Source organism: Lontra canadensis, unplaced genomic scaffold (genome assembly GCF_010015895.1).
Source record: "Lontra canadensis isolate GAN:19392208 unplaced genomic scaffold, GSC_riverotter_1.0 scaffold38, whole genome shotgun sequence".
In the NCBI taxonomy this organism is placed as follows: Eukaryota; Metazoa; Chordata; class Mammalia; order Carnivora; family Mustelidae; genus Lontra; species Lontra canadensis.
The window spans coordinates 5,965,604-5,993,094 of record NW_022631032.1 but is presented as its reverse complement, the minus strand read 5'-3'; the positions used below and the strand labels follow the sequence as shown (position 1 = coordinate 5,993,094).

Sequence of the window (27,491 nt, the reverse complement as noted above, 5' to 3'; positions counted from 1 at the left end):
GGAAGGATAGGAGTTGGCATCAGCCAGAGGCCTTCCCCCTCTCCTCCTCAGCTCTCTTCCTGGGCTCAACAAGGCAGTGAGGGAAAAAAATCACCTTGCCATCAAGCTGGCCAAAGCCAGTGAGCCTTCCTCTCTCACAGGCCCTGAACAGCCAGGACCCCAGAGAGGACGTTTCCTTAAGCCCTTGCCCTTGCCACTCCGTAAATGAATATTTGCATATGCTAGGCATTGTCCTTTCATTCAGGCAACGAATTTTTATTAAATGTCCACTTAGCTGAGTGCCAGAGATGGACACGTAGCTCCTGACTTTGAAGAGGCCAGAAACCCACACATAAAGAAGGTGACATGGGAAAATGGAGAGTATCTCAGTTCAGAAAATTGGTCTAAATCCCAATCAATTATGAAAGGTCTAGATCAGCCCTGACAACCCCCGTGACTTTGGGTGGTTGGTCACCTCACCATCCTGGGCCTCCATTCATGCCACTAAAAATAAGAACTGGATACGATAGCTAACGTTCTTGCAACCTCTAACATTTCAGAATTGTATGTAGTAAAGTGCAGAAAATGATACAAGTGAAGATTTGCAGGGTAAGAGTTTGAGAGGCCTGAAATGTGCTGGGTGAAGACCCAGAGCGGCCCTCCGGCACAGGAAGACCCTGAACCAGACGTGGTTACCAACTCTTTTGTGGCAAGGAGACAGCCACAGTAATCAGAGTGGACTCATTTCCCTGGGGAGCCCTGGCCGCCAGGCCCATTGGCAAGTCTGAGCTACTAAAACAGCCAGGGGCCTGGGAGCCAGGACTCACGCCACTCACTCAACCTGGAAAGGGAAATGCCACATGTTCACCCAAGAATCCCACCATCCCAAGCACCCCAGAGGGGGCCCTGGCCCTGCATCACCCTTGCCCCTTCACGATTCTCCAGAGACCTTCCCCCCACCACATCAGAGGCTCCAGTTCTGACCCCAAGCACACCAGCCCCTTCCCTCCAAACGCCCACAGTTCAAGAAGCCCCAGACCACACGCTTCCCTTTGAATGGCAGCCCTATTCCTTTACCCTGGCTCATCTTCCGTGCCTCCTCTTCCTTCCTTGCCAGATCCTGTCAGCTGTCCAAGAGAAATGTCTCTCCCGTCAACCTTTCTTCCCACTCCCACTGAGCTCCCCACCCACCTCCCAGACCGCCTCAGCCTCTTTCCAGGGCTGCACCCTCTCCACCCCACAAACTCTCCCTCCCCAAACCCCTCTTAAAGTACAGCCTGAACACACACTCCTGTCCTCGAAGGGTCCCTGCCTACAGTTCTGTTACACACACACTCCACAGCCCCTGTCCGAGGCAACCCTGGGCTACATGTCCTGCCTCACCTACCAGCCACCCCAGGGAGGACTCTGCACTTGGGTCACCAGGAAGACTCAGTGTGCCCAGACACACCCTGCAACCCTCCAGCCTCCGGCCCTTTGCTTCTGTCAGCGGCCTGTCAGTGCCTCCCTCATGAAGACCCCCTGGGCTCCTCCCCTGCCCCCAACATCCCCAGCAGCTACTAAGCTCTTCCTCCTCACTCCAGGCCCTCTCCCCGCTCCTGACTCTCAGTCTGCACTTCTCCATGCTCCTTATCTTATTCCCCTCAGATGTTCGTGTGCTTGTCTTAGACGCCACCCACCCCTCCATCCTGCACAGATGACACGTTCCCAGTGGGCGAGCCCTGTGCCTTCCTTATCACTGGATCCCCGTGCCCTACAGACAGAGGCACTTGGGACCTATCTGTTCCCTCAAGTGACACTGAACAACCAGTTCTCTGGAGGGAGAAGGCAGGGGCGGGCTGCCAAGGTGCGCCGGGGAGGGCCTTGGCGCTGGCTGCCGCGTAGGGAGCCGGCATTGCCCGCCCCGGGGACAGGTCTCCTCTGTCCGGTGCAGCCTGATTGTACGCTTATGAGTCATGGTCACGAGGTCTACAGTAGCTTAATGAGGGACATTCTCTATACACACACTCACAGGCACACAGATACACACCAGACAGGCGAGCCATTTCCCGCCTAGAGAACAGAGTTAAGGTTCCAGGAGACCAGTGAGGGAGGGGATGGGCAGTAATGTTCAGGCCCAAATCCCCACCTTGGCTTGCCCTCTCTGGGGATTTGGGATGTCCTTTCTCCGTTTCCTCTGGCTTGGAGCAGGGAGGAGGTGGGAAGTGCTCTCAGAGGCAGAGGAGAAGGGCAGGAAGGCAGGGCAGAAGGTGAGGAGTGGGCTCTCTGTGTCTCATGCCCTATAAATGGCTCCAGCTCTATTCATCTGCAGGCCAAGGACCTGGACCCTCTGAGACAGAAGTCAGATGCCCAAGGCCAGCCCAAGCCTGACAGCAGGCCACAGACCATGGCTGTTCCACGCCAACCCCATTCTTCTCCCCTGAGGGTGGCAGGCAGCTCAGGGTGGCTGTGGGGTGAGGAAGCCGTACGCCCATCTGACTTGGCATTCGTTTCAGGGGTTGCCCTGACAGAGCACCGCAAACTGAAGGCTCAACCACAAAAATTACTGTCTCACAGTCTTGGAGCCCAGAAGTCCAAAAACCAAGGCGTGAGCAGGGCTGGTTCCTCTGAGCTGGAAGGGAGAATCTGTCCCAGGGCTCCCTCCTAGCTTTAGGGAGCCTCGGGCATTCCTGGGCTTGTAGATGGCCTTTTTCCTTGTCTCCAGGTCATCTTCTTTCAACGCATGTCTATCTCTACATCCAAATTTCCCCTTTTTTATAGAGATACCAATCATTGGATTAACACTCCCCCCCAATGATCTCATCTAACTTGATCATCTGCCAAGACCCTATTTCCAAATAAGGCCACAGGTACTGAATTAGAATTTCAACGTCTTTTAGGAAAATACAACTCAATAAAAACCTGTTGTACCCATGTCCAGAGGCTTTGTATTTAATGGGGGAAGACAATGAGAGAGAGAAGTGAGCATGAAAAGCCAGAAACCCACTGCCTTCCAGCCTCACAGCCATCCCTCGTGCACTAACCACAGCCTTGGCCTGGAGCCAGGTCCTCAAATCTTGGCTTCTCTATAATTGCGCGTCCTTGTTGGTGTTGTTGCTGTTATTATTACTGTTGTAGTAATCGTATTACTCGAGGTTTCTTCCCTGGCCACTCCGGGGACAGCACAGACATTAGCTCATAATAATGCAGTCTTGCCTAGGAGGCAGAACAGTGTGCTGGCACTGGGAATGCCAGCTTCCTCCTGGGCAGAAAGGGGCCCTCCTGGGGTTCTGCTGAGCTCCTAATATGGCCACACTTTCTCCCCTTCTCTCGGCAAAGTGGCACCAAAGCTGAGGCAAGATTTAGATGCATAGCTAGAACAGCCAGAAGTTAAAACACTTAAGACCATGGAGAAACGAGCTTGAGCACAGGAGCCAAAGGAGCTAGACAACTGACTGACCGCACTCTTCCTCTCGGCCAGTCTCGGGCATTTCCATGATTTTACACAGATTAGCGCACAAGTCTTAGAACAGTGCTATGGAATAAACAGAAACAGCCCTAAGTGATCAGACGGGGACCTGAGGGTCAGACGTGTGGGCACTCGTCTGAGGTGACTTGTGCACAGGGAGGTGGCAGAGGTGGGTTTCAAACCCAGAGCCGCCTGACTGCAAAGCCCAAGCACCTGACGTTAAAACACACAGCAACGGAGTCATGACTGCAGGTCAAGGGCAGTTAACTCAGCTCATGACCGGAGGTGCTGCAAATCCCCCTACCATAGCCCCCACCAGAATGACCAGACCATATGACACTGGCTTCCATTCCAGGCCCACCAGCAGTTGGCTTAGACCCCTCCTCAATGAGCCCCTCCTCATGCCCCTTAGAAGCCATGGTACTCCAGAAGAATCCAAGGGTCATGGCCATTCCAGGAGAGGGACAAGCACACAAATCAGGAAGAGTGTCCTTTCTCAAGTAGGAGAGAAAGATACAGACACAGATCACAGTCTGACAGGAGGCTGGCATAATTTGGATGCATGGAGCAGAGGTCCTCCCAAATGTCTCTCCTGGGGAGAAGCATCAGGGCCAAGCTTGAGGACAAAGCGGGGACAGGACAAGTGACCAGGGCTGCCCCAGCCCTGGGCTCAGAATTGGGTCACGAAAGGCAGCAGTTCAAGAGGGCAGTTAGACTGGCCCACCAGAGAGCTACCCAGTCCTCCTCGAACACCCACCCAACTCACACCTGCACCCACCCCCGACTCAGGCCCTGGGCTTAGTACAAACTCTTAGAGCTCACCTGGTATCATACTATGACATCCTGACTGTAAAACCCATCCCCATTCCACCCCTGGATAGAAGGGAAAGGAAAGTGAAACTCCTACTGAAGGGGGTCTAATTGTTGGCTCTGACTTTCTGCAGGAAGGTGGGAAATTTCTCCTCTTCCAGTATCCCTGGCTATAAACTGCGGAGCCCCGAGCATTCCACCCACTTTCCAGGTTTTCCAGGTGCCCGGGACTGAGCACCTTTGTGTCCCATAGGCCAGGAACTGCGTCCTAAAGTGGGTTAGAAGAGGCCCAATTCCATCCTCAGGGAGCTCCCAGTCTGATGGGGGAGGTAACATCCTCTGCCCTCAGAGAGTTCCCAATCTACCGAGGACAGACTCAGCCCCTGGCCTCAGGGAGCATCTAGTCTGATAGGGGAGACATGGTCCTTGTCCTCAGGAGCTCCTGGTCTTGATGGGGGAGATGGAGCCCCGGCCCTAACTCCCACTCTGATGGAAGGGGCAAGCCCCCTGCTCTGAAGTCCTCTGACATTCTGAGAAGGGCTGGCACTGGGTCCCAAGGCAGAAGCCCCACGGGACAGAGCCCAGCAGCTGGCTGTCCCTCCGCAGACAGCACCCATGGACAGGAGTGCGGTGTCTCCTTGAGGCGGAGAACCATCCTAGGCCCCCTGCTTCTTTTTCTGGAAGGATGGTGCAGGCATTTCACCGGGGATGAGTTAAGTAGCTACCACACACCCTAAGAAGGGAAGGGTGGGGCTGGCCAGCAGAGTGGGAGAAACTAGGGAGCTACCCCAGGGCTCAGGCCTGGTCACCATCACTCCCGGGCAGCTTCCACCGCAGCCCCTGATCTTAGAGGTGGCAAGAGCATCAGTCCCATTTCTCACATGAACAAGCCAACGCCCAGGAAAAGGGCCAGAGAGCCTCGGGCGGAAGGTCTCTGCTGTTCATTCTACTCTCCCACGGGCTCCAGGCTTGCCTTTGGGAGCCCCAGGGTCAGGGGCTGCTGGGGGGACGGGCGGCGTGGCCAGGGCTCCAGCCTCAGAGCAGAAAGACTGGCCCCGAAACAAGGAGACTGGAAACAAATGTGGGCATTATCCCACAGCGCTCAGGGGCCACGTCGTACACCCCTGTACTGCACAGAGTGCCCTGCACGTAGGAGGGGCTCACGGGTCTACGTGCTGTGGGGCTTAGCATCTGCTCTGCTCCAGCAACCTGCTCTCAAGGGGATCAAACGATGGGCAGGGCTGTGTGCACACTTCCCCTGGCTTCATGCCTGTCCCTTCTCATGCTCTTGGCTGTCAGGGGGTGGGATTGAGAACACTTCTTCTCCCCGACAGAGCCCACAGCTACTCCCACCAGGCTGGGAGCTCTCCGAAGGCGGAAGTGACGTTTCCCTCCTCTGGAAGACGTGGGCTTGGTGGAACTAGATAGAAAAGTCCCACCAAGAGGGCCCTTAGTTCTCCCAGGCCCCCTGCTTATTTTTCTGGAAGGATGATGGTTCAGACAGGGCTAACAATCTTCTCCCCCATGAGCCCTTCCTAGGACTGAACATCCTTGAGGGCGAGAGAACAGGAACAGAGATGCTCTGTGGGGGTGGGAGGCATTTCTGGGGAATGATGAGCTTGGGGAGGCCACTGCCTTCCATCAGCCCTTCCTCCACCCTGACTCAGTGACCATCCTTTTAATCATACCCTCCTGTGCACCCTGTGTTCAGCCTGGTGGGTGCAGGCCAGCTTTTCCAATGGGCTCTGGGTTGAGGGTGTGTGTTTGTACACACACATGCATGTCAGAGTGTGTGTGTGTGTGTGTGTGTGTGTGTGTGTGCGCCCATCTGTCCTGGGGAGCAATAATAGTTAATAAATAAGTGAATGGCAAAAATAGCCTCAAAGGAGCTGACAGGCAGAAGGCCAGAGCAGCCGGGCATGGGGCCAGCACCCTGAAATGCCAAATGTTAATTTAGCCAAAAAGAAAAAAGGTCCATTTCGAGACCGCCTCCATTAGCCAGGGTCAGGGTCTGTTGTGGTTTCTGGCGCTGGCCTAGCCCCTCCCCGAGCATCCTGAGTGCAGCCCAGACACAGGGGGCCCCTGGTGCACCAGGAGGGTAGCAGCACTGGAGGGAAGGGGCCCTGTCTGGGGCACATGAGGTTAGGAACAGGCAGGAAGCCGGCAGGCCGTTTCCCAGCAGTTCTCCAACAGTCCACCCAGCTGGCCAGCCCTGTTTCTAGCCCCCAAGGTCTAACCAGCTGGGGGAATGTTCTGGACATCATCACTGATCTCTTGACCAGGCAAGGGCCCTGTCCCACCTAGATACTCACTGAGGGGCAAGCCATGTGACTCAATGGCCTGGTTGTCCCTCACCTTCAGACCAGATCCCTCAAGTGTCTAGTCTGGCCTCTCTCTGGGCTTCTCCCCAGCTCAGAGTGCTCTCCACACTGAGGCCTCTGGTGGTCCGTGGGTGGTTTTTTTTTGTCCTTTGCTGCCTGAGTACGTGTCTTAATGAAGTTACAGAAGAAAGCACGTCTGGGAAAAGCAGATGTGTGTCCCCCTCTCCCCCAGGGCCTCTGACTCTTGAAAACCACTCTCAGTTTACATACTGACCTCTCTAGAACGGTCCTGATAGGGGATGCTGGTCACAGGCCTCATCTCCTCACAGCCTCCTCAGCGACAGCCACCACCAAATTCAGGGGGGGACCTGGCCCAGCCCACTCCCCAGTTCACACTTACCCAGGAAAGTCTTGCCCCAGTTCCCAGACTAGTCCCAGTCGGTTCTGGAAGCTGCCTTACTCCTAGGGGGTCTATGCCAGTCATCTGGTAGCCAGAATAAGGATGAGACAAGCCTGAAATCAAAACCCCCGCCCCAGCACCTAGCCCTCCCTCCACTTAGCCTTCTTCTGGGAGGTAGTGCAATTTTCTTCTACACTCTTTACTACCATTCATGCTCACAGACATTGGAGAAAAAACACTAGGCTCTCCTAGAATGTATGGGAATTTAAAAATACAAACTAGACACAGCCAGGACAGACCACGGGTCATTTATTCAGGGCATTTTAGTTGGGCAGGCCCTCTGCTAAGTCCTTTGTATATATCATCACATATAATGTCCGACACAAGCCTCCAAGCTCACGATTTGTATTAGATCCTATTTTATGCAAAACAGGCTCAGAAGGGGCAGGGGGCCTGCTAATGAGGCCCAGAGGGGTGTGGCAGACCTGGGGTTTCCAACCGTGTAGGCATAGGGAAGACAGTCGTTGAGCATGAGGCTCTACCTGGGGAAGCAGCCACTCCTATGGGGGACGGTGGGCAGGCAAGCAATGAACGAGCGAGTTCCATACGCATTTTGTCAGGGGGTCTCTGAGAAAGGACAATATGTAGAAGTCTGCATAATGGGACTCGGGGAGTGCAAGGAGCTCTGCTGGGGGTCAGCGAGGCCAAGACACCAGGTCCCAGAGCAGGGTAATGTTCTCAGAGACATGGGATCTCTGGGTACCTGGCTGGGCTGGCTGTGGCAGGGGGTCCCAGTTTCCAGAGGGAGAACTCAGAAGTTGAATGTCGAGTGCTTAACTGGACACTCTGGACAAAGGCAGAGCCCTAGGGATTCGAAGTGGGGGAGGCACATGGGATATTTAAAATCCAAGAAAAGGAAAGGAGGGATCCATCCCAGATCTCCCCAGAAAGGAGGAGATATCCAGTTGCCCGGAGGTTGGAGAACTGGTGTCCTGGTTAGAGAGCATGAGGGAGCAGCTGGAAACCAAGGCAAGAAGAAACTAATAGGCAAATGCCCAGGTGCTCTCTGAGAACCTCCCTCTCTTGTCTGAAGGCCCGACCCTCAACTCTCCACCCTCCCACTCCCCACCTCACCCAGTCTCAGGGCCAAGGTCAGCAGTCTCACCACTCACATCCAACCCTCCCCGCTTCAGCTCCAAACACCAACATTAAAACCACATTTCTAAATACACATGGGGACACAGCCACTTGCTATCCATAAGAACCTTCTAGAGATCTTCTTTGCCTCCAAACAAACAAGTCTTGGCCCAGAAATCTATACTCTTCCCAACCTAGTCCCACCTACTAGCCAGCCTCCCCTTTGTTGCAGCACTTCCCATTCCCACCAGGAAGAAGCCAGCAGGTTTTGTCTCTGGTGCCAACACTGCAGGTGCCCCACTGAGCCCCGGGGTGCACGAGGTAAGAGACTAGACTTGGAGCCAGGCTGCCTGGGTCATCAGTTCAGTTGGCTCTAACTTGCCATGTCTCAATGTGCCCATCTGCAGAATGGGGGTGACAACATCTGTGCTTATCTCATAGTGCAGTTGTGGGGTTTAAATGACTTAACACAACTGAAGCACTTAGAACAGAGCCTGGTACGTGAGAGACACTATTTACAGGTTTCCTCTCAAGGGAAGGGTCTGTGGCTAATTCATCTCGGTCCCCAGTGCTTAACACATGGGCCATATTTGCTAAACAACTCAATCCACCAACCTGGACATCAGGACCCAGGCAGAGACAGAAATGACACTGACAAAAATAAAGCCAAGTTAGGAATGCTGAAGAATTTCGGTTTAGGACATACTAAGTTCCAGGAGGTGGAAGGACACTGACCGGGAGGACAGGGACCCGTGATGGAGGTTAAAGCAGGAAAGAAGCATCCAGGAACCCTGTCGTGTCTGCTGCATGACTTTCAGTCCCCAAAGGGCTATATCGTTTTTTGTTCCCATAGCCCCTGAATTACCTGAATGGCAGAGAGAACTAGGTTCCTCCGAGACCACCAGAGTCCCCATTCCCCAGGGATGGGGTTGGCCAAGGTGGTGGGAGCAAGTGGGAGAAGTCAGAGTGTGGCTAACCTGGTAGCTTCTCAGCTTTCTGGAAACCCAAGGCTGCCAGCCCCTCCACTCTAAGGAGGGTACAAATGCCTCCCACCCCGACACCCGCACGGGACTGCAACAGGTCCTCCCAAGCTCACTTGCCCTCAGCCACTGCCCTGCTCCCTCCAGGCCTGAGCCATCCCTATTAGGCTCATTCCAGCTGGGGCTGTGGAAACCTAGTGGAAGTCTCCAAGCGGGTAGTGTTTACTCGCCTGTAGTAAATGAGTTAAGTGCTCCCTGTCATTCCAGGGCCAGCCTAGGGGGTGTGGAGGGGGCCCTCCTCGCCCAGGGGCCCAAGGCACCCTCTTCCTTCCGCAGTGGAACATAAAGAGGACCCTAGGGAAAGTGGAGTGGGTACCCTACATCTCTGTTTCCTTAAGAGAAACCAGGTCTATTTTCCAAACCTGGGTTTAGGGTGATTTCCCTTTTACTTCCAAAAGATAAAAAGCAAATTTAAAGAAAAACGAAAACAAAACGAAAGACTACAGGAGAATGCAGGCTGGAACCTGTCTTACAGACCTGGACACAGCCTCACCTAGATGCCACTGCTTCCTCCAAGGAGAAGCAAAGCACACCCCTGGGGGCTGTCCTGCCACCCATATAAGCTATCACCTGTCACCCCACACACCCCAGGATCAAAGCAGAGAATGACACCACTCCAGACCCAGCAGGAGTTCCCTAGAGACCTGTCTGCCAGTGCAATCTCCCCAGACACCTCGGAGGGAGAGGGTTTAAACCCACCCCACGGAAGGAAGGCAGGTGGGAAACAGGCAGGGGCAAAACACCCCACACAGGGAAGATGTCAGCTGGTGACTAACTGGCTTTTCTAGGCCATTGTCACCAATGCTGGAGAAATATCCCACTTTAAAAATAAATGTAAAGCAAAATCCAAAATTAACTCTCCCCAGATAACCCCTTTCCAAAAAAGACCACGGCATAATCCACATGTGGCCATTCGCGTACAATTTAACCCAAGGACATCGCTCTGTCCTGGATAGGGGTGCTTTCCAGGCCTCCACCCCACACACCTGGTGTGTTTCCATCGTCCCAGTTCTCAGATGGACCCCAATTTCATGTGCTTCTCTAGGTGTCCCCAGAGCGTGAAGACTGAAGCAGAGCCCTTGTGCTTCCTGCCCTGATCTGAAGGTGCTGGAGAAGAAGTAATTTGAAGGTGTCTTCGCCACACAGGCTGATAGTAGTAAATGCACACAGGGAGTCACTAACAACATCACCCCTTGCTTTTCAAGAAATCAAGAGTCAAAGGAGTACCCGTAGTTAACAGCACCAGACAAACCTCGCTAGTGACCTGCTGTGTCCCTCGGGGCAAATTCATTCATCCATCCCACAAATATTTTTTGAGCATCTACTACAGACGCTGTTCTCGTTTACAGTCTAGGTGGAGGGACTCACAGAGGACCGCGAACACTGCTGAGGGTGGGGAGGAAGGCCACGGGTGTTTGTATGATTTCCGCCCACTCCGAAGGGAGATGCCATGTACGGAAGACAGGACGGAGTTCGTGCGGAGCAGAAGGGACCCAGGTCTCTGCCGGGGCCACAGCCCGTAGAGGGAGATTTGCGCCCCTGCTAGGGCGGCTCGGGCGAGCACATGGTGCGGCAGTCATTTCCAAAAATATTCCTGCCGTTATTACAGCACCATGCTCAGCCATTTATTCAGCCACGTTTGGGGCTAATTGCTGGTGATAAGAGCAACATAAATATACCAAGCCACAGCCTCATCTGACAAGACTTTATACACCGACCACCAACCAAGTTTTCTTCCCATTACATGCCTGCAATAATTTTTAGTGGCCGTCACTCTTTCCTGAATCACCACAATAAACCCTTTCGATATGAACAACTCGCCTTTCAGTATAGCCATAAATCAGACTCAGTGTCCTCTACACGGTCCCTCAGCAGAGAGAGGGAAGCTCAGGGCCGTAGTTCTCCACCCCGGCAGACTCACCAGGAACGTGAGAACTTGCAGATGCCCAGCTCCCCCCCACCCCCGGGGCCCCTTCCCCCCTTGGAGCCTGGGTACCGGGGTTATGTAAGAACCCCTAGATGTGCCTTCACTTCCCACACATTAAGCTCCGTTGGGTCTCTTGAGGTTAACCCACCCAGAGAGCTGAGGTCTTGGCCCTGGGAGTTTGAGGTGAAGTGGAGCACTCGGGAGCACACGCGGCAACCAACTCAAAGGAAGCTGAGAATGTACTGCGGGAACCGCGATTCCACGGGATTGCTTTCAGAAGCATGAAGAACACTTTATGGCATCTGTGTAGTTATCCGTGCCCATATTTATTGTCCTTATGGTTAAACTCGACTCCTGGCAAGTCTCTGGGGGTCTTCCCCACACCTTACAGCAGGAGTAGCGGAGTCAGGGAGGACTCAGGCAGCAGGAAAGATGAGAAAAAGAGGGGATTAGGCACCTGGGTGGCTCAGTCAAATTGGGGTCTGCCTTCTGCTCAGGTCATGATCTCAGGGTCCTGGGATCAAGCCCTGCATCAGGCTTCCTGCTCGGCGGGGAGTCTGCTTCTCCCTCTCCCTATGCGGCTCCCCCTCCTTGTGCTCTCTTGCTCTCTCCCTCTCTCTCTCTCTGTCAAATGAATAAATAAAACCTTAAAAAAAAAAAAAAGACAGGGGATTGAGGATGGGGTGGGGTAGGGTGGGGAGCAAACAGCGGCAGGGGCCCTGCTTGACGCCACCGGCCAGACCAGTAGGAAATCCGAGAGAGGGAAGAGGGTACAGAAGAAAAGCAGTGTTTTCTAATGCCATGACCCCAGGCATGTGGTCCCCCACCAGTGGAGAGCGAGCCTGCCCTGGTCCAGGGAGGGAGCACCACGAGGGACTCTTCTCTGCCAAGTCAGAAATCCCTGCGGAAACTGAGAATGGGAAATGTCCGCTGTCTTCCCACACTGCTGGGCAAGTAGGGACCAGACAGTCAATAGCATTCCGTAAAAACCCAGGTATTAAAGCAGACACAGACCCCTGCCCTCAGAAAGCTGACTGTCAAGTAGAAAGATGGAAAAACGAGCCAAGACAAATTACAGACCAGTATAAGTACTACAAGGAAAAAGAAGAGGACCTTCTACTTTAGAGCTATAGGGCCAGGGCCTGTAGAGAGGGGCACAAGGCTGCCCTGCTCATCAAGGTTCAGCTCACGCACTGCTCCCCTGGCAGACTCCTCAGCTGAGATGTAAGGCCAAGACACTACCTGCTGGTGGTACCCACCGGGAGCCAGTTGGGGAATGGGGGAGGGTGGCAGATGGTTCCCTCCTGTGCAACAGGGTAAAATGCTGACAGGAACAGGGCGTTGGCCAGAGGCAGACTGGGGACTTGGCAGGCTAAGTAAACAAATAAATAGCTTTCCCATCCCCAAAAGAGAATGTGAAAATAAAGATCCTGAAACCCCACTTAGCAAAAAATGGCACTTGGGTAGGAGTTAATGTTTTCCTCTCATCTTCTTGAGAAGAGGGACAGGGAGAGAAGCGGATGTGAAGCAGGATGTGGGGTACTTTTTAAGATGTTGCTAGTTGTGAGGAGCTGGGCTTCGACGATATCGTAGGAACACTCTCATAAGCACATCTATTAGATGGTACTGCCAGAAAGACCCGGGGTCTGACCTCCAGGCTGTACCAAGGAGTACCATGACGCATCCCAGGCAGCCTCCTCTCTCCCCTCCCCTGCTCCACTTATGCCACTGTAAGAGTGGATAGGAGGCGGCCTCCCCCGAGGTAAGCCATCCTAGTGTCACTTCTGACCCCTCCCCTGGGTCTCAGTCCCTATCACACATCCATAAAACCACTCAAGAGCTCTTCATCAGTAAGCATCTGGTCCCAAGCAGCCCCTGAACACCTCCAGGCTGCCTTCCCTCAAAGCATCGCAGGCTCAGGAAATGACAACTCATTGAATGCCCACCTGAGCCAGACACCATGAAGGAAGGAAGGCTATCACAAATAAAACACTGCGCATTCCAAAACCCAACCGAGACAACTGCCTGACAACAGCTGTGCCTTCTCTAGCTTCTGTACGCACCACGAAGTGGAGGCAAGGCTGAGTCCATAAGTGAAAAGAGCACTGGATTTAGAGTCAGAAATCGGGATTTATGGGGCAGGTTCCAAGCAAAATGACTAGCTGTGTGACCTAAATGAGGTCACTGAACCGCTCAGAATCCCTACTTCCCCCTCTCCAACATAATATCAGTAACACAGGTCTGGAATTGGGAATGAATTACCTTGTTTTGGCCACCCAAGGTCAGATCCTGTCAATCAGGAATCTATTATCCCCCGTGAACAGGAAACACTGAGGGGGCAAAGCAGCTCAGCTTGGGACAGAATGAGGGTTTTCTCTGGGCCTCTGGGCCTTAGAGCTCCTGTCTGCCCCATCCAAACCCATCAACTCCTCAGAACCCTCATGAGTAGCAGGGGAGATCACACATGGTAAAGTCCTTTGTTATCAATCAAGTGCTAGTCATATGGGAAAGTGAGTCATTAAAAAAGAGATGGGGGGCGCCTGGGTGGTTCAGTTAGTTAAGCATCAGGTCAGGATCTCCGGGTCATGAGATCAAGCCCCGCATTGGCTCCTCACTCAGCACCCAGGCAGTGTATATTTATAGAGATATATTTTTTTAAATTGTTTTTTATACTCCAATTCATTCCTCTCGTGCAGCAACAACCACTCTACTAGTGACAAAGGTTACCAGGTAGGAGTGAGGGGCCCAGGCAGGACTCAGTTCTTTTATTTTTAATTGTTTTGATTTATTTGACAGAGAAAAGCACAGTGAGAGAGGGAACACAAGCAAAGGGATTGGGAGAGGGAGAAGCAGGCTTCCCGGCAAACAGGGAGCCTGATGCGGGGCTGGATCCCAGGACCCTGGGATCATGACCGGAGCCAAAGGCAGATGCTTAATGACTGAGGCACCCAGGCACCCCAAGACTAAGTTCTGAGCCTGCCACAGAGTCTTGCACCCAATGTATGTTTACCCCCATAAGCAGCCCTCTCCCCTTTCCTGGTGTTTAAGATAGACCTGGATTAGAATCCCCATTTATCAACTCTCAATTTGGATTCCCCACAGGAAAAGATCCTGCAACAAGGATTCAAGTACAAGTGGTTTACCTGGGAGGTGACCCCAAGAAACACTAAAGGGGAATGGAGGAGTGAGACAAAGAAAGGAAGAAGGCCCAGAAAAAGGGAACGTCATCAAGCCTGTTACCACTGAGGGCAACTAGAGCCGACAACTTCCTTGGGGTGGGGAGCCGGGAGAACACATGTCTCAGAGTGAGACTGCCCTCACCCCAGGGACAAGGGAGATGGGGTATCCCTCCACCAGTACACGATGGTCACTGGTTGAGAGCCACTCTCAGGCTGGAGACCCTCAGCACTCTGACCTGACCCACGGGCAAGCAGAGAGGCTCAGGGCCAGAAAAAGTCCTCGGGTACTTACAGCTGGCAGGAATGGAAAGGTACACACCCAGGGAATATGGGGGCACGCCATACCATCTGCTCTGTCACAGGCTGTGTGACCTTGTCACCAGCTGTGTGACTTACCTTCTCTTATTTCATTATCCAAGCCCTGAAATGAGGATAAAAATGTCTTTCTCGTAGGGATATTACAATTAAATGAGGTCATGTATGGAGGGGATTAGTTCCTTCCATGTCTGACTCCTAGTAAACATTCAGTATATACTCATGGTTTATAATCAATAATCTTTGTCTTTTGTTTTGTTTTAAGGATTTTATTTGTTTGACAGAGAGACACAGCAGAGAGAGGGGACACAAGCAGGGGGAGTGGGAGAGGGAGAAGCAGGCTTCCCACTGAGCAGGGAGCCCAATGCAGGGTTCGATCCCTGGACCCTGGGATCATGACCTGAGCTGAGGGCAGACGCTTAACGACTGAGCCACCCAGGCTCACCCAGGAACCCCATATAATCAATAATCTTTTTTTTTTTAAGATTTTTATTTATTTATTCGACAGACAGAAATCGCAAATAGGCAGAGAGCCCGATGCGGGGCTTGATCCCCGGACCCTGGGATCATGACCTGAGCCGAAAGCAGAGGCTTAACCCACTGAGCCACCAAGGTGCCCCTATAATCAATAATCTTTCAAGACTTCTTCCTTTTGGAGGGTTGAGGTGGGAAGAAAACAAAATTTAGGGAAGAAGAATGATCTAGAATCACCCATCACTTACTTCCCTACAGACAGCCATATAATCAGTGCCTGAAGAAAGTTCTAGAAAGACATTCAGTGGACCCCAGACCAACCAAAGGTCATTATACAGAAACCCAACCAACCTGCTCCAATGTCGAATGATAGCAAAAAAAAAAAAAAAAAAGGCAGAAAAAAACAAAAACAAACTAAAATTAGATTAAAGGAGGCATCTTCGTGGTCCCTTCCATCAAAACCCTCTATTTTATAAAGGATTTCAGACCCAGATGAGGAATGAGACTTTAAAACAGGCAGCCAGCCAGTGCTGGCTGAGAAATCTTCTGGAGGGAGGAAAGCCCCCAGATAATGACCCCATCTCGATTACTTTGCCTAGGCCTATCCCAGAGGCCCATGCCTGAGAAAATGACAGGCTGCTCCCAGCTCCTGAAGCAGTTGTGTCCTAAAGTGAGTTCCAACAAACACCATTTTTTTTATTTTTATTAAGAGTTTTCATCTATCTATTGGACAGAGAGAGAGAGAGAAAGCATGAGAGTAAGCACATGCATGGGGAGCTGCAGAGGAAGAGAGAGAAGCAGACTCCCACCAAGCAAGAAGCCTGATGCAGGGGCTTGATCCCAGGACCCTGGGATCATGACCTGAGCTGAAGTCAGATGCTTAACCCACTAAGCCACCCAAGCGCCCCCCAAAAAACACTACTGACCCCTGTTATGTTCCTTAAAAAATGGATTCTAGGGTCAAATATGCTTGATAAAGTCTTCATATGATATCCCCCCTTCATATGATATCCCCCCTTGACAAATTTTAGTGTGCATTAACACATTCAAAGCTTTGAAGTCCTACTGTAAAGAATTCTGTTTAAGCCAGTATGTCCAAAGCTCATCTGACACAGAAGCAAATGTGTGTAGGCAAAATATCTATTAACATCCCTCCAAAGGACACTTAGAGTATGGGCTAATGGCAGTCCTGGGTGCCAGGACCCAGCCTCTGAAACGCACCCCGCCGCCTGCCATGGCCTAGCACAGTGCCTGATATACAGTAGGTGCCTAATAAACAGCTGTTGTCTGACTGAATGGGGAGAAGGCTGAAAGAATGACTTAATAATGGTTTTCAGATATGTGAAGTGATATAGTATCGGCAGTGCCAGGCGACAGCTCTCCGTTTCCAAGAAGGCACACGTTTTAGATTGCAGCAGGAGGGATTCTGGAAGCCCTGCTTGGAGTTTCGGATTGCAATCCACCAAAATAGGCTTCCAAGCCAAGCTGCATCGCTTCCTTCTGTGGAGGTGTTGGTCTAGCACTTCGGCACAACAGAGTCTGTGTGCAGCCGTCCACCCACCCCACCGCCCATTCATTCACTCATTCAAACCCTCACTGAGCACCTACTATGTGCCAGGCACTGGGGTCCCCAAGGACCCCTTCCAAGAGCCAGCTGAGACTGCAGTGAGCTGTGCGATAAAGCCCAAGAACCCCTATGGGGAAGGGAGGGGGACCACCAAAGTGTGAGGTCAGGAAGCTCAAGCCCAAAAGCAACAGCTCACAACCCACTACAAGCAAGGAGGGGGTGGGAGGATCGCACACTGACACATGAGGCTGGCCTGTAGAATAAAGCCACTACTGTCTCCCCGTATTTGTTTGTCTTTCCCCCTTTTCTGGTAACTACATCCCATTGTTCCCAGACAGCATCCCTGCCCCCACGGCCAGGCCTGGCCCCATCCTCAGAGCTGCAATCTCCTCTTGCTTTCCTGAAGCCCTACTCTTCCTTCAAACCTACCTCTTGCCCCACTCCTTGTTCTCCCCATCCTGTGCGTCTGTTCTGGACCAGGGTATCCTCAATATTTTTCATAACCACTACCAGACAAAGGAATGAATAAACCAGGACTCAAACCGAGGTCGACCTTTCTGCTGAACACCCCCCAGCACCACCACCAAGGGTGAGCCACAGAGGGCCACAGAGGGCTTTGCTTCAAACCGGAGGTAGGGGATGGGAAAAGTTGAGAGGAGAATATGAGTCTAGGTCTGGGGCATCCCTTCCATCCTATCTCACCACCACCCATCGCCTTCCAGACCTGCATCTTCCCATCAGCACATCCTGGCCAGCCCCACCTGAAAGTCTCACATCAGGTCTGCTATGATTTTGCTTCTTTTTTAATTTTTTACTTAATTTTTTACATTTACATAATCTCTACACCAACGTGGGGCTTGAACTCAACCCCGAGATCCATACGCTCTACTGGCAGAGCCAGCCAGGTGCCCTCCCCTGCTCTTGCTTCTTTCAAACAGAGCCTGAGATGGGCATGACGACAGAACACCCCAACAGGGTTTAGGGGACAGTCACACTGATGCCGGATACTAAACCCCAGACTCCTAGGGTCGACGGTGACCCAAGAAGTCATCTTGGTCAATGATCCCAAGCCTAAGCATCGGTCAAGATCACCTGGAGAACTTTGAAAACTAGATCCAAGCTGTTTAAAAAAACAGATCCATTCCTGGAGCCCAAGCCAGACCTCTGAAAGCAGAACCACTTCCTCAGTAACAGGTGCAGCTGAGGCCAGCCAGCCTCGACTTGAAAGCCTCCACTGCCCCACTGCCTACCCCGGGAGACATCTGGTTCAGTGGCTGCTGCCCCAAAGTCTGGAAAGGTACTTCCTTCCTGGAGCTGAAATCTGTCCACTGTTTCCACCCACTTACTCCCAACTCTTGGGAGCAACTAAAAGTAAATTTAGTCCCTCTTGTAGTGTCTGGTAACAAGGGTCCCAGCAATGATGTCTTGCCCAGCTGTTTTCTTACCCTGCTATAGCCTGCTCTCCTCCCAGCTGAATCTCTCCCAGCCTTTCAAATGTTCTCTCAGAAGTCAAGGTCTCCAGTCCCCTTCCCAACTGGTCACCTTCCTCTGAACTCCAGGATCAGCAACAGTATTTCAAAGGGGGCCTGAATCCTCCCAGGAACTGGGTATGCCCATTAACCCGCTGGTCTTCTCAAACAGCCGGTCTGCAATGCAGGTTCATTTTGAACACACAGTCCACTACCCAGAAACCCCCAGACTTTGTTTGTGACCTTATAAAAAGAGAGATCTTCCCTGTCCTACATCTGGACAGTGCCTTGAGAAAAACTGGGAGGAGGAGGTGGGAAATAGGGCTTTCTAACTCTCTCCATGAAGTTTTGGGTCTGGCAGAGAACATTAATGCTGATCCTGCTCTCAGTTAGCTAGTTGCCCCCGTCTGATAAGCATGGACGAAAGGAGGAGATTCTAAAACATAACTTATGTAACGGCACCCAAAGGATTGATGGGCATCAGTTTCCAACCCCACCTGGGAAGTAAATGACCAGGAGCTGGACCCCCGACAAGATACAAACAGTTAACTGAGGCAGGCGCCATGGACAGGACATCTCCCATAGACAGGCTGGTACAGTCACAGGAGTCTCCCATCTGACCTTGCCCAACACCCACTCCATCTCTGGCTGGGACCAAGGCTGCACCTTTCATGACCCTTAGGAAAACAAGAGGCCTGGCCCAGCGTGGGCCAAAGCCCTGCTTCTTCTGCCAGCTGCCCCTCAGAACAGGTGACCGCCTGGGCCCTTCTGCATGGAAAAGCGTCTGTCCAGAACTTTTATACTGATGGTTGAAACTTTTCTGTGAGATTGGGCAGGTTCCCGCGACCAGGCTCAACACAGCATCTGTGTCCTCTTTGCGGACAGACGTGAGCACGCTGGTCTGTGTTCACGGCACATAGACCTCAGGCTCTCGCTCCAGATCAAAACATAGATTGAATTATGAACACTGAACATTCCCACAAATACAGAAGCTGGTCCTGTTCCTCGGCTGGGTCTCTGGCCTGCCTGAAGTCCTCCCACTAGGAAGCAAGGCACCCCTGGGATCTGGAAGATAACCCCTACACAGAAGCCCTGATTGACGACCCCCAACCCCCAGGCTTCTGCTCCCCTCCAAACACCCCTGACCGGTGGCATCGGGAAGGGGGCAACATAACTGAAAACAATTAGCAAAGAGAATTGGCAAAAACAATCAGCCTTGAGCTAAGACAAGCGGACCCTCCTGGGCTCCAAACTCAGAGCCCACCCCCACCCCACCCCAGACAGACTACTGCCAGATCTCTCCTGCCCAGAAATGCGGGTGATGGGGGCAGTAACTAGTGGCCAGAAATTCCCAGGCACTGTGGTGGAAGAGTGTCCTCCTTCACAGCACCCCAGCAAGCAAGGAGGGAGCGGCCAGCGGCAGCCCCAGTGACCCACCACACAGGTCTCTGCGCCGAGCTCCCGAGCAAGGAGGCAGCCTTTTAATGTGGCTCACTGGGCAGCTGAGTGAGTGGGCAGCAGGCAGAATCTTCGAAAGGGAAGGATCAGAGCCCTATATTTCAGAGGAGCTGGCCACTCGAGTCTAGCCCCCAGCTTCATTAGGGATAGTAGGGGATGTGTACCCAGAATACTTCCCCAAGGAGCCAGAGGTCAAGGTCGGAAGGCAGTCAAGGCCCAGAATCAGAAAGGCCAGCCACCAGCCAAGAAGAAACAGGACAGAGCTGCAGTGATCTCCTTTGGAAGTCAACACAAAGCCGTCCCCAGGCCCACCTCCATTGCTGGGGTCAGCCCATGCGATGGACACACATACACACACACACCAGACACGTGTGTGCACACACACACAGGCAGACACACCCGCGCATGCACAGCAGTCAGTTTGTGCTCGACAGCCCCTCCCCCCACCAGCCAGCTCGCTACAGACACTCACACGTGCTCACAGCCACAGAACATCACCCACACAGCGCCTGTGCCTCTCTGATCTCTGGGACAACTGCTGATGGTTACAGGTTCAAACAGGCACAGAGGAAGAAACGCAGGCAATCGTGGGGTTTCTCCAGAAGGGTCATGGCTGGAAGAGAGGAAGGAGGTGATGGGGGCAGGGGAGGAGGACTGGTCATCCCACACCATGAGGGCAGCTTCTCGCAACTCTCCCAAGCTCACAGAGACCCGTACGGGGTCAGAATCTTCTCGGAAATAATAATAATAATACCCCATATCTGAACAGGACTCTCTACTTTCCTCTCCCATCTGTCATCACCTCGTGGAGTAACACCAGACAGTAGGAGTGTTCATCTCCTCGAGCAGATGACCGCCCGCACCCACGGAGCCCAGAGAGATTTTCTCCAAAATGATCTTTAATAGCTGAGCATATGTGATGGTTGTGCGAGCGTGCTTGTTTGTGTGTGAGTGCGTGCAGAGGCTTTATGTAGCAGAGTGGGATACAATCAAACAAAAATGAGGTTGCCATGGCAACAGGCTCCAGCATCATTGCAGCCCTATTAACACAAGTGAGGAATGTGTTTGGCAGATGCTCGAGTGTTATTTATGGTATGGGTGTAGCAGAGGGACTTCTAACAGGCAAAGAAGGAGAAAAAAAAAACAAGCCCGTGACGCTCCTACTGTACCCCACGGAGGAGACAACAGTGAGACAAGATCACAAGAGAGGCTGGGAGGCTGCAAACAGGGAATGAGAGATGGGGAAGTAGCACAAACAGGCAGGCAGATAAGAGAGGAAAGGTGGGCAGAGAGCAACAGGGAACTGGAAGGGGGGTGGGAGGAGAGAGGAAGTGAGAGAGAAAGCAGAGAGGGAGGGTGATGGATGCTGGGGGTACAGCTAGAGCAAAAGACATAGGAAGGGAAGAAACACCGTCCTCCAGAGACGACTACCTCTCGTTTATCTTTTGAGGAAAAACCGTCAGGAGGCACTGGTTCAGAAACCAAGTACTTCTCCTCCTAACTGGAGCAAAGGACGGAGCCCCGAACATAAGGAGGGGGAGGGAAAGAAGAAAATACCCGGGGTCAGATAATGATGTTGAGGACGTGGGCTATGGGAGCAAAGGGGCTGGCCTTGCAGGAGAAGAGAAGAATACGGTTTTCCGAGGGCCTATTATGTGTCCAAGGCACTGTGGGGCAGCGAAGGGGGGGGGAGGATTTCCAATGCCCCAACATTAGAAACCATGCACTGCTCCCCCATTTCCCTGGACGTGCGTCTTTACCCCAGAAAAGAACAAGGCATGTAACGCAAGCCAGCCTCAAACAACGGCTGCTCTGAGGCAGAGGTTAATGCTAGACTGTCCCACTAATGGCTCCCTACCATCCATCACAGTTTGGTCAAGAAACACAAATTTTCTACCAGGCATAACCAAATACAAACCCTCCTAAAATACAGTTTTCTCTGAAGGCAAGGAGAATGTTTGCATTCCCTCGTCCTGGACCATTGCTAACAAGCTTTGCTGTCCTCAATGGAGCAGAATGTGAGAAGTTAAGTGTAAATCCACCCAAAAGCCTACAGTCAAGTCTAAAGGCCATAACAGGTAAAAGCAGCCTGGGTGAGGGGTGGTAAAAGTGGGGGAGAGAAGGGAGATTTGCCGGAGAAAGAAGGGGAGCCCCTCAGACAGTCCCTCTGCTGTGGCCAGGGCATTCTTATGCTAAGATGGGGCTGGAGCACCCTAGGACCAGAACTCCTTTCTTGGGATCTGACTCCAGTCCCTTGAAACCATACATCTAGGATGGCTTAGGGCTAGTTCAGAGAAAATACCCTGAACAATCCTAGAAACTTCTGCTTCTCCATATGGATGACATGCCCTTCCCTCTGCAGAAAAGCTACACCCATCCAAGCAACCTGCCTCCCACCCAAGCCAGGAACAACGCCCAAAGATACGACATCTCTGTGAGAGCCTGGGTCCTCAGGTCAGAAAGACTCGCAGCCTATATAAGCACTAACAATACCAGTTAACTTTTTCTTATACCCCCACCTCTCGATAGGTTTCTCTGTCAAGTTCAAAGCTGATCTCTTAAGATTTTTTTTCCTTCTGATCCCAGATCAGAAAAACTTGAAGCTTCAAGAGCCCCACCTACTCCACTCACTCGAACACAACCAAACTGGCAAGCAGTTTTAAATCCCTACTAAGTACCCGAAAATGTGCTAGACAAGGGAGAGGGTGGAGAAGGAAAACGATACACGTCAAGAATCCTGCATGCAAGGAGCTTACATTGGATGGGGAGCAAAACCAATGGGTGCTGGAAAATAAGTAAGTGCTCCGCTGTGTGGCTCACACTCTATTGTTAACCATGCAGAAGAGGGAGAGGCCAGTGTGGCTGGACTGGAAGGAGGGGCTCCTGGTAGGAGGTGAGGCTTGGCACAGAGGGTGAGGCTTGGCACAGAGGTGGGAACTGGAAGGAGCATACACAATTCTCTCATTCTCGAGAAAAGAACCCGGGCCCAGAGAGGCTGCAGATCCTCTCCCTCCCAGTCACGGAGTACTTTGGAGTTGCAGCTAGAGCCCAGCTCCCTGAAGCCCATACTGGTGTTATTCTCTGTGGAGAGATGGGTGCCACACCCAGGAAGCTGGGGGCACAGAAAAATTCCTCAAAGAATATGCAGTACTCAACAGGATCAAAGTCTGAGAAAAGGCATCAAAAGTGGGGAGAAGGGGGAAGGGAATGCCAATGGAATATGGTTAGAGGGTCTATCAGAGGACGCAGACATCCGGAAAGGGGTGGGGTGCAGTGGGGTCCACGGTCAGGAAATTAGCCTAGTCAAGGGCTCACCTGAGCCTCACAGCTGAGCTGCACTGAAGCAGGGGTCAATGCCTGAGGCCCATGCAGCTCCAGACAAGGCCAATGCTAAAGGAAGCAGGTGTGCCTATCAGAGGGGCTAGTCTCACCGGAGGTGGGGAGACCAAGCGCACCTTTCTTCCAGAAGCCTTCAGTGGAGTCACCAGTTAACTAGAGGTTTTATTTCCTCCAGAGCCCACCGTTCTGAGCGCATGGAACCAGTCTCACCAGGAAGAAACAGCCCCCACCACAAGCAATAGCCAGGAACACCCTAGGAAAGGGGTCACGCCACCCAACACTAGCTCTCTGCTCAGCCCAGGAGCAGGACTACCACACACACATCTCAGAGGCTCCTTCCCACCTTTGCTAAAGGCAGGTTGTTTTGGTTTTGGTTTTGGTTTTGGTTTAGGGCACTTTCATAAACAAAACAAACTTGTCAGTCCTCCCTCAAGTTCAGGGATCTCTCTAGCTTGGGAGATGGAAAACCCTCGGCCTCAGAAAACTGGCAGGGTTATCATTTCTCCTCCTAGAGACCAGGGAAGGGGCGCCCAGGAGCTCCCCTCCTCAACCCTCTATCCAGGAAACGTCAACAAACGAACAAACGAGGAGGGAGAGGCTGTTACGGGGTCCAGATACTTTTGTGAGGGGCCTTTTATATACGGGGGCAGGGGAGGGAAGGGGGACTTCGCCATAGAATTTTCTCCTCCAACTCTCCTTCCTCACGCCTAGCCCCACACTAGTGGCTACGTGTCCTCTCCGGGGGCAACGGCATCATTTGTAACTGGACATGCTGGGGCTCAGAGGGGGTTAAGAGGCTCTATAGACACCACTGACTGGCACAGCCAAGTCGCTCTGGCTATTTCACTGCTTTAGAAAGGGTGATGGGGTTGCTTCTCTTTGGAGTCAGCCCGAGGCCTGTGCACCCCACAACCCATGGCCCTGCGGCCAGGTGGGCTCCTACCTGCTTGAGCAGGAACTGGTCCTGGGCGTTGGTGCGCAGGGCTATGGCCAGGTGGAGGGCAGACAGGAGTACTCCACTGAGTACCGCGGCACGCATGCGCACAGGCAGCAACGTGTAGATGGTGTAGATGAAGAACACCGTCCACCAGATGCCCTCCGAGGCGCTGCGTGGCTGGGGCAGCAGCAGGCCTACCACCTGGACGGCCAGCACCACGGCGATGAGCGCGTAGCAGGCCAGGCCCATGTGGTCCTGGTGGAAGGCGGCGCGGTTGCAGAGCACAGCCATGACGAGGATGACACCTACCGCAGCCGCCAGCACTGCCAGGTAGGGCAGCTGGAGCGGGGGCCGCGCCGCGTGGAAGGCCAACATGACGAGGCACACGAGCACCAGCACGGCCATGAGCATAGTGAGGCTGCTCTGGTTCAGACGGAAGAAGTAGCGCTGGTACAGCCGCTCCAGCTTATCCGACGGGAACTTCTTGGAGCGGAATATCTGCAGCAGCGCCAGGCAGCAGGCGCCCAGCGACAGCACTGCGCCGGGCCCCGCGCCTGATTCTGCCGAGCTGCCGCCATCCCCAGACCCTTCGTCGCCCTCGACGGCGCCGGCCTCCAGCTCGTCCACCGCGCTGCCCTTGCCCCGCCGCTCCTCCAGGCCCAGCTCCACCGAGCGAGGGCGCACCTCCGTCCCGCCGGCCGCGGCAGCTGCCGCCGCCGAGCCGCCACCGCCGCCCGCAGGGGGCGCCCGGGTGCTGCCCCCGCCGGCCGCGCCCCGCCGCTGCCGGCGGCTGCCGCGACCGCAGTCGTCGCCGCCGCGCTCCTGCCAGGCCGACTTGGAGCGGAAACTGAAGCCGAACCCCCCGGCCAGGGGGTCGTCGCCGCTCAGCGGAGGATCGTCGTCGTCGTCGCTGCGCCAGCGGTTAGCCAAGCGCTGCTGCTGCTGCTGCTGCGGGGTCACCGCCCCCCCGGATTTCTTGGTGCAGCCGCGGGTCGAACCCCCGGGGGCGTGGGGGTAGCCATTGGCGCGGGAATCCGCCTCCCCCCACGCCGAGCGGTGTTCCGGGCCTCCCCGGGACGCCGGCGCCGCAGCTGTCTGCGCCGCGTAGCCCGGGGGGCTCACGCTTTTGGAGCCGGACATCCCCCCCTCGGCCTCGTCGTCTTCTTCCTCTTCCCCCCGGGGCCGGGCCGGGGGTCTCCAAGGGGACGGCGGACGGCCGAGCAGGGGGACCAGGCTGGGGTCACACGTCGAGGGCGGCCCGGGGCCCTGCGCAGCAGCGGGGCATCTTGGCACCCCCGTCCTGAGCGGAGAAGCAGAGCAGCAGGAGGGCAAGCGGGTAGGCAGGCACAGCCCCGAGGTGATAAGTGGCTGAGAATCCTCGTCCGGAGTCCCAGGTCCGAGATGGAGTTGGCTCCGAGCTGGGGCAGCTGGGACTGCTCTAGCGGCTGCGCCGCGCGCAGAGGGACGTCCGGACTCCTGGTTCGCGTCGAGCTCGACGAGGACCGGAGTTGTTGCGGACAAGGCGGGACGGAGAGGTGTCCTTGCGGGCGGCGCCTCCCCGGGGCTGGCAATGCCGGGGGCGCGGCGCTCGCAGATTCTGTCTAAGCCGGGCCCAGCGGCACACGCGGCGAGGCGGCGGCTAGGGCGCCGAGGCGGGGGTCCCGGCGTGAAGACCGAGCGGGTACCCTTTCCTCGCGGCGGACTAGGAGCGACTGGGAGGTGCGGGAGCCAGGCAGCATTATTTTCTTACGAGGGGTGGGGAGGTGGGATGGGGGGTGGAGAGGACGGGGGAGGGGGCGGCGGGCGGAGCAATAGCTCCGGGGCCCTGGGGGGTGGGTCCTGGAGCCCAGGGGGGCCGTCGCCCGCATCCCCCACCTCCCGCAGCGAGAGTGGGAGCGAGGCCCCCGCGAAAGCGAGCTGAGCTTTCAGCGCGTCCGCGCAGGGGGCGGGGGCGAGGACCGGCTCCTGTGGCGCGGCCCTTCCCCTCTCGCCTCCCCCTTCCCCCCAAACCGAGCGGGGCTGGCCCGGACCCGCTGGCCCAGGAGGGCTGCCGCGCCGACTCCGTAAGCCCCAGGCTCCTCGCCGCCGGCTGCGGGCCCGCCGCCGCCGGGCGCAGAAGGACTAGGCGGAGGGCGGAATCCGGCGCAGCGCCGCCGCCGTTGTGCCCCGAAGCAGGCGGGCTTCTCCCGGGCAGTGCAGCATCCAGAGATCGAGGGCCAGGGCTCAGATGCAGCCGGCCGAGAGGGGTCCGCCCAAAAGCTGCTGCGGCCCGGGGGCGCTCCGAGGAGGCCGGCTGGAGCCGGGCTCAGGGCGCGCCATGCACGCCTCGGGCCCTGCGCCGCTCCGGCCGCTCGCGCCGCTCCTCCCTTCTCGCCCGCTTGCTGCTGCCGCCGCCGCCGCCGCCGGAGAGCCCTCCGCATCCCCTCCTCCCGCCGCCTCCCCGCCCCCCGCGCCGCTCCGGCCTCGGCTCAGAGAGGCGGGCGGCCGCCTCCGCCCCCGGCCGGGCCGCGGCCCCCGCCTCTGCGCCCCGCCGGCATCCTCAGGCCAGGCCCGGTGAGGCGCCCGGGGCCGCGGGGTCCCCAGTTCCCCTTCCTCACCTAAATTTCTCGCCGCACCCCCTCCCTCCCAGGCGCCTGGAGCCTCGTCCAGCCCGCAGTCCCTTCGCTGGACCTGGGTGGCGTGCGCTCCTCCCCCACCCCCTGCTTAGGTTCTTGCGCCCCTAGTCCAAGCTCCCCTCTTTTGCATCCCCCTTTAATCCCCCTCCCCCCATTCAACCCAACTTCAGCCCCCGCGCTGCGCCCCCCTCCCTGGCCCGGCTCGATTGGCCGCTTCCTGAGCTGTCAGACTTGAGCCCCGCGCTCTTATTGGGCGATTCTCTGGCCGGGCGGCCGTGCCAAAGGAAGGCGCACGGGGTTGGGGGCGCCGGGGCAGCGACTGCCGCTGGGAGCGAGAGACCAGAGTCCCTGGAGGGGCGCGAAAGCCAGACCCGGAAATGGACGGGGGAGATGGAGAAATTGAGGATCTCTGAGACGAAGGAAGGCATGACGGAAAAGATGGAGATGCAGTGGGTGAGGCTGATGCAGCTAGGGCGGGGCGGACAGGAACACTTCGATGGGTAGTTACCTAGAGGGAGCCCAGCAGACAGCACTAGGAACACCTGGCGTTTGTGAAGAGTTTTTGCCTGTTCACACTTTTTCTTTCTTCTTTTCTTTCCTGCTTCTTCCTTCCCTCCTCCTTCCGTCCTTCTTTCCTTCCTTCCTCCCTCTCTCCTTCCCTCCCCCGTTCTTTCGTTCGTTCCTTCCTTCCTTTTTCCTTCCTCCCGTCTTTCCTTCCTTCCTTCCTTTGTTCCTTCGTTTTTAAAATCTCATTTGGCTTCCTTCAATAGCCCTGGGGTGTGACAGAGAACAAACAGGGCCTGTGTGACTATTCCCAATTTATAAATTGAAGCTGAGACTTCGAGAGTGTGGTTAGCTTGCCATGGTCACACAACTCCCCTAACTTGCAACGGAAAGATCTTTCCTCGGCACCAAATTGCCTCCTGTACACCTAGCAAGCTGTTAACCCAGAACGAAGTGGGGTCCCCCCTGGACCTCGGATGACCGGACACTCCTGCACAGCACCAGCCACAAAGAGTCAGGAGTGGAGAAAAGGACTTCACTGCCCATCAATGAGGACCTTGATCTGTGGAATG

The 27,491-nt window shown here is 54.7% G+C and overlaps 1 protein-coding gene across 2 annotated transcripts in view; it reads right to left on the bottom strand.

The window, feature by feature from the left end:
• Positions 1-25,541, bottom strand: part of ADCY5 (adenylate cyclase 5) — a 145,192-nt gene extending 119,651 nt beyond the window's left edge. The window contains exon 1 of one of the 2 annotated variants that reach the window (XM_032869501.1): positions 23,807-25,541. In XM_032869501.1, the coding sequence (XP_032725392.1) occupies positions 23,807-24,940 (1,134 nt within the window). In that variant the 5' untranslated portion in view covers positions 24,941-25,541. The remainder of the gene's footprint in view (positions 1-23,806) is intronic. The other variant, XM_032869502.1, reaches the window with a different exon arrangement.
• Positions 25,542-27,491: the final 1,950 nt, after the last annotated feature.